Source organism: Sinocyclocheilus grahami, unplaced genomic scaffold (assembly GCF_001515645.1).
Source record: "Sinocyclocheilus grahami isolate Dianchi unplaced genomic scaffold, SAMN03320097.WGS_v1.1 scaffold1752.1, whole genome shotgun sequence".
NCBI lineage: Eukaryota > Metazoa > Chordata > Actinopteri > Cypriniformes > Cyprinidae > Sinocyclocheilus > Sinocyclocheilus grahami.
Window position 1 is genome coordinate 1,568 of NW_015506931.1, and position 7,232 is coordinate 8,799.

General features: G+C 45.4%; 1 protein-coding gene across 1 annotated transcript in view; it reads left to right on the plus strand.

The window, feature by feature from the left end:
- Positions 1–407: 407 nt before the first annotated feature.
- Positions 408–7,232, plus strand: part of LOC107572451 (butyrophilin subfamily 1 member A1-like) — a gene marked incomplete at its 5' end in the record, with an annotated part of 11,736 nt that continues 4,911 nt past the window's right edge. Inside the window, 2 exons of the mRNA XM_016258874.1 lie at positions 408–873; positions 1,853–2,146. Of these exons, the coding sequence (XP_016114360.1) occupies positions 408–873; positions 1,853–2,146 (760 nt within the window). The remainder of the gene's footprint in view (positions 874–1,852; positions 2,147–7,232) is intronic.

Consider the following 7,232-nt stretch of genomic DNA (forward strand, 5'->3'; position numbering starts at 1 on the left):
TCTATTTTAATTTTTTTAAGAAAATGACTGATAGTTTTGCTAGATAAGAGGCTTATTCCTCGGCTGGGATCGTGTAGAGCTCTTTGAAGCTGCACTGAAACTGGATCTTCAGCCCGTTGGACCCCATTGAAGTCCATTATATGGAGAAAAATCCTGGAATGTTTTCCTCAAAAACCTTCATTTCTTTTCGAGAAATTAAGACATGAACATCTTGGATGACGTGGGGAGAGTAAATCATCAGGATTTTTTTATTCTGGAAGTGAACTACTCCTTTAAGTAGGACTCAATGATCAGTTACATTAGCAAAATTTAGTGTACAAAAAAGCATCCATTGTCAGTCAGTAGTGTAGTGATGTATGAAGCACAGAAGTCACTTTCAAAACAAGCAGTTTTCTCTTCGTTAACGCCACGAATCCGCAAATTGTGCAAGTGGTGAGATCTTCTGCTCTCATGCAAACATTCCCAGATCGCCAGGATTCCTGTTAAAACGAGTGTGCGTGTCTCTCTCAGTGTCGTTCACTGTAGTGGTTCCTGGTGATCCTATAGCGGCTCATGTGGGATCCACAGTGATTCTTCCCTGCTGGATCTCTCCTCCTGAGAACGCTGAAGCTCTGGAGATCCGCTGGTACCGTCACGATCAGTTCAGCACCCCTGTTCTGCTCTATAATCATGGGAAGCTCCAGGACGTCCAGGAGGAACCGTACAGGAACCGAAGCTCTTTGGCTCTGCGGTCAGATCAGTCTGGTGGACTGAAGGATGGAGACGTCTCTCTACGGCTGGAGAAACTCAGAGTACAAGATGATGGATTTTTTCACTGTTACGTGAGTGGAGAAAGTTTATATGACAGCCGAGAAGTGGTTCTCAAAATCACAGGTGAGTAGTCTGTTTTCTGAGGATCTACACTTCATTAAAGCCACAGTTCAGCCAAACTTTGAAATTCTCTCCTCCATGTGCTCTTCTGCATAATGAAAACTCATCATCATTGAGGACTGTTGATATAAAACCCATATGACTAAATTCCAAGTCTTTTGATTGCTTAATGTGAGAAACAGACTCAACTCGTCGTTATTTGCAGAAAATGCTGAAATCATGGCGTCAAACATGGTGTACGCATACCCGAGTTAAACTTGAGTCATTTGGATTCCTCTTATGATAATAGTGCTTTTTTGTAGTGGTCAGCCGATATGGATTTTTTGATGGACGATATTGATGCCGATATCATAAAGAGCAGGGTGGCCAATGACCAATAGAAACCGATATATATATATGATATTATACTATTTTAGTTGTATTTGCATAACAATTGCTGCAATGGATTTTTTTGTATATAATATTTACTAAAATAATTAGAAATAAATTATAAAAATAAATGGGTAACACTTTGTTGACATGTAGCTGCAAAGTTACTTCCTGTTAGTGAATGTAACCGATAAATCTGTAAAATAAATTAACTGTTATATTTTAAATAGCAACTTCTTGATTTTGTAATCCTGTTAAAGTCTATTTTTTGCACAAGTTTGGAGTTCATATTGCTGTCGAAACAAAACATTCAACTCTTGTCAGCCAAATATAAAAACATGCCCAAAAATGCCAAATATCGGCCAATATATCGGTTGCCCAACTAATATACAGTATATATATTATAGTATAGTAAGGTATAGTATAGAGTCTTATCGGTTTACTGGAGGTTGAATAAATGATGACAGAACTGTTGAACTGTTCCAAGACCCTGAGAAGAAATTCAAAAATCATAACATCATTAGACAGTGTTTTAAACAGTATACTTATTATCCTGCATGTAGTTTTTGTGTCAGGAGAAGATCTGAACATCTGTCTCTCCTCCTCTCGTCAGCTTTAGGATCCGCTCCTGTCCTGTTTCCAAAGCCTCTAGATGATGGGCGTGTGAACATCAGCTGCAGGTCCAGCGGCTGGCTTCCAGAGCCCAGCGTCTCATGGACGTCAGATGATGGAAGGGCTCTCCGTCCTGGAGGATCGTCTCACAGTCGTGGAGCAGATGAGATGTTCTCTGTCCACAGCTGGACGGCCGTCTCTCTCTCAGACGCTCAACTGGTCTCATGTTCAGTCTCTCTCAGAACTGGAGAATTAAAAGAAGGAAGACTGAACATACAGGGAATCGTGTCTTCAGGTTAGAGAACATGGATATTTGTGGATACCACAAACAAAGTGTTCACATTTGCTTGAATGCTAGGCCTGTCATTTCCATTAGTTTTTCTTCTTGTGATCTTAACTTCCCTTAATATAATTTATAAAATAACAGCATACATTCTTAAATGCATGTTCCTAGTCTTATTGTGCTCCGTCAGTTTTCTTCAATGTCATCATTCCCTCTTATTTTTTTCAACCTTCCAATCATTAAAAGAAAAATCAAATCTCATCCTACATTTTGTTCCCTTTCAGTCGGTCACTCTCTATGTCACGTCGGTGACCGATGAATTGGGATCTCGCTTAGCGATACCAATTCACTTGGAGTGTAAACAAAACGAGCCAATGCACATTGGCATGTGATGATTGCATCCAGCTGCCGCTGATCACAGCGTGAGCATAAAAAGGCAGCTGGTGCAATGCATACCCACTTTTTGCTTCGAAGCCGAGCGATCACATCGTTTTGCTCCTGACTGCTCTACTGAGAAAAGAAGACTGAACGAGTTCAGCACGCTCTTTGAGAGCTCTTGGTGTTGGCGGTACCGCGCTTTAGCAGTGGTGGGCCATCCCCCATTGCACTCCGCAACCAGTTGAGCTGCCAAAGGAACGTGTTGGGCCCTCTGCAAGGAGTGTACCAGCAGTATCCTTTGGCGCTCCTCTCGGCGATCGGATGTCGATCTCTGCATCAGAGGGTGAGCTGGAGCTTTCTGGAGAGGAAGAGTCGGCTGCGCTGCTGCCCTCTGGGACTGTAGCAATGCCTGAATCGGATCCGGAAATGACAGCTATGCTTTCCCGGACCGCCGTGAGGGTAGGTCTCGAGTGGAAATCTCAAGGTTGGACGATTGGTTCTCCGGGATGGCCCGCACTGGTTCTCAGCGGCCCGCACCAGTGCCATTCTTCCCGTAGGCACCTTTTTCTGCCGAAAACCGACCTGCTAGCTCCTCCTCCCTCACCACTCTCGATGGTGGGGCAGCTAGGGGGTATACGGGGGTCCCCCTGGTGGAGCGGTTGATTGCGATGCAGTTGTGTCCCGATACTGCCTCCACCCAGCAGGGCAAACCGTGCCTCCCCTCCCGGGTCTGTAGGTACTCGTCTGGTCTGTCTGGCGATGCTTATGTGACCTGTGGGGAGGCTGCCTCCGCCTTACATGCTACGGCGTTACTGCAGGTTCTTCAGGCTAAATTACTGCGGAACCTGCACAAGGGTGGTCACGATCCGGAAGTTCTGAAAGAGCTCTGAACTGCAACTGTCCTCGTGCTCCGAGCGACGAAGGTCACTGTGTGTTCTCTGGGTCGTGCGATGTCCACACTTGTGTTCCAGGAGCGCCATCTCTGGCTGTGTCTGGCTGACATGAGGGATGCCGACAAGTTCGGTTCCTCAAGGTTCCAGTGTTCCAGACCGGCCTCTTCATAGACGCAGTCGAGAACGTGGCCCAGCGGCTGCACAGGAGCAGACTGAGGCGATCCGACACGTCCTGCCCCGGCAGGCAGCTGCTGCCTCCACCCGTCCGGTTACCATTCAAGATGTTGACGCAGAAACGCATCTTCAGGTGCATCCGTCCCCGAGATTGGTTTGCAGCGATCGACCTGAAGGAAGCGTACTTTTATGTGTCAATCCTTCTGCACCACAGACCATTGCTGCGTTTCACATTCGAAGGATGAGCACATCAGTACAAGGTCCTGTCCTCCGGGCTGTCTCTGTCGACCCGTATCTTCACGAAAGTTGCGGAGGCAGCCCTAGTTCCCCTGAGAGAGCAGGGCATTGGCATTCTCAACTACCTCGACGACTGGCTCATAGTAGCTCAGTCTCAGGATCAGTTGTGCGAACACAGGGACTTGATGCTCTCGCACCTTAGCCAGTTGGGCATTCAGGTCAGCTGGGAAAAGAGCAAACTCTCCTCAACACAAGAGGATCTCTTTTCTCGGTATGGAGCTGGATTCAGTCAAGCATGCCTCATGCAGGGATGTGCTCAGTCGGTGTTGAACTGCCTGAATATGTTCAAGAGCAGGACGGCGGTCCCACTAAAACAGTTTCAGAGGCTCCTTGGGCATATGGCAGCTGCAGCGTCAGTCATGCCGCTGGGGCTGCTTCATATGAGACCGCTTCAACACTGGCTTCATGGCTGAGTCCCGAGGTGAGCGTGGCAGCGCTGCACTCACCGGGTCCAAGTCACACCGGCCTGCCACCAAACCTTCACCACGTGGTCAGACCTCATGTTTCTCCGGGCAGGAGTGCCCCTGGAACAGGTCTTCAGGCATGCTGTGGTTTACACGGATGCCTCCACTACTGGCTGGGGGGCCATGTACAATGGGCACGCAGTGTCGGGGGTTTGGACAGGCCCCCAACTGCACTGGCACATCAACCGCCTAGAGTTGTTAGCAGTACGCCTTGCCTTGAACCGTCTCAGAGGGCGCTTACGAGGCAAGCACGTGCTGGTCCACACCATCAATCGACAAGTTGGTCTATGTTCCCGTCGCATGTCGCAACTCGCCCGCCACCAGTGTTGGGAGTAACACGTTACAAAAGTAAGGCATTACAGTAACGGATTACTTTTTGCTATAATGCAGTAGTGTAAGGCATTACTAATCAATTTTCAGTAATATTTTACTCTGTACATGTTCAGTAACGCTTGCGTTACAACACACTTTTCTTTTAGCCCAAAATGTAATTGTTCAAAGAAACAAAAAACCTGCAAGACCGCGAGACATTAATGAATCAAAAATGCCGCAAATAAGTTATATTTCCTGTTCATGGTCAGTCAGTAGCTGCGTGTGGTGTCCAAGTTTGTAAATAAAGACTAAATGACAGCTTCTGATATATTTGTTTAGCGATTTATTTAATTCATCTCCCTCTGGCTGGTGGAACTTTGAATTGTGTGACGTAGTCCAGTGAAGGTGTGTTTAGGGTGGCTTTTACAGGAGTGCTGCGAGGCTACTGGCCCGACAGTAGAAACGCAGCATGATTTTGGCCTCTGAGTCTGCGCTTGAGGTCCGAGGCTATTACCCCCGGCTCGTACTGGCCAGTGGAAAAGCGGCGAATGGGTACAGTTGGCAGAAGATTGCACATTTGCGAGATGGACGTATGTACATCTTGCCATGGCATTAGAGTTTACATATAGTCCTGTTGTGTCTAATATGAATAGACCCAAGCTATTCATAGATATTGCCAGATAATCACTTTACCTCTACCATACTTTTAACAGACTTGGATCGTTTGTGATTCTGGCTGTCATCCTTTCGTGCATTGTCTTGAGCCTTCACTTTCCCAATTATAAGCTATATTGTTAGTAGCCTGGATAGCCCACAGTCATTATGCTACACCATATTGCCCTCTACTGGATGTAAAAGGCTCTGCGGTACATTTTGTCATTTTAGAATGTTAAGTTCTACTTCTGTAGTTATTTTGGTGAAAGTAACTCAAAAGTAATACAGGAGTCATGTAACGCATTACAATTCTGAGACAGTAATATTGTACGGTAAGGAATTACTTTTAAATAAAAGTAACAAGTAACCTATAATATATTACAGTTTGGAAGTAACTTGCACAACACTGCCCGCCACCGCCTCCTCTGAAGTCAGAAGCAGCTGAGGTCACTTCGTGCCATTTACATTCCGGGCCTGCACAACTGTGCAGCCGACGAGCTGTCACGAGCTGTGCTCCCCGGAGAGTGGAGACTCCATCCCCAGATGGTAAAAAAAAAAAACCCAAGTGAGCCTTCTCGCACAGACGCTGTGCAAGGTCAGGGAGAACGAGGAGCAGGTCCTGCTTGTGGCGCCGTATTGGCCCACTCGGACTTGGTTCCTCTGAGGAAGGAACTACTGACTCAGAGATGGGGCACCCTGTGGCATCCGCATCCAGATGGGACGCAGAGGTTCTAGATGACCTACCCCAGGAGGTAGTTTACACCACTTCGGCAAGAGCACTGTCTACGAGACATGCTCACGCCTTGAAGTGGAACCTGTTCGTCGAGTGGTGTTCTTCTCGCCGAGAAGACCCACCAGAGATGCCCGATCAGGGTCATGCTTTAGCCAGCCCTAGCATTGCTTTGTCCCGTCCAAGCCTTAAGATGGTGCGCAAACTGGACACCAGTGTTAATTTCGTTGACAAATAATTTTCGTCATAATTGTCGTAATCAAAATTTTTTTCACCGACGCCAACGAGACGATAACGAACTAAAACTATTTTTGAATGACAAAAACTATGACGTAAATCTATTGACATTTTCGTCAAAGAATAAAAACGAGACGAAAATGTTGAGGAGGCACGATTTGGGATGAGATTCATTCAGAAAGAATATGCTGCGTGGTTCAGAGGTTATGCGTACATATGAACCAGCGAGACATAAGCTAAAATACACTTGCTGCACGTCTCATAAAACGTAAAAAAAATGTCAATATGTGGGAGTAAGAGAAGAGCAGACATATGGATAAATCTGACGATGCAAGAGAGAACTCAATTCGGTCCGGTTTTCTGAGCGCAGACACTATACACACAAAGCGCGTTTCACAGCAAGCGAGTACTCTTTCGCATGAACGGAGAATTACACACAAAATTGTTGAATTGTCCGTTTTGACGAGTATTCACGTAGACACAGTTGATTACGTCTTAAGTGAACGTAAACAGTAGGAGGAACGTGTATCAGTACATTGCATCCATTGCAGCTGTGCATTCGGTTTTAAAGGGACAGCAGCCTAATTTAGTTGCTATTGTCCGAGTCATTGATATTAATCAAGCAACAAAAGAAAGACACGCACTCCTCTTGACTGAAAAACTTTAGTAGCCTTAAATATAAATATGAATCTACATTTATTTATAGAAATAAATGTCTGCTTGAAAGAATGAATCATTGTTTTATGGTAAACAAGTTGCTATAAAGAATGCATAATTAGCTTATATAACCACTGGTATTTCATAAAAAATTAGACCATGTTCTTGTTCTTTGTGAGAAGTGGTTTTATTTAATTTTAACAGAAAGGCATGTTGTGTGTCACCACAGTTAAACTGGTGTCTATCATGATAAAACCTTAATATCAAACCTATATAATGAGTTTGGAAATTTTAGAGAAATG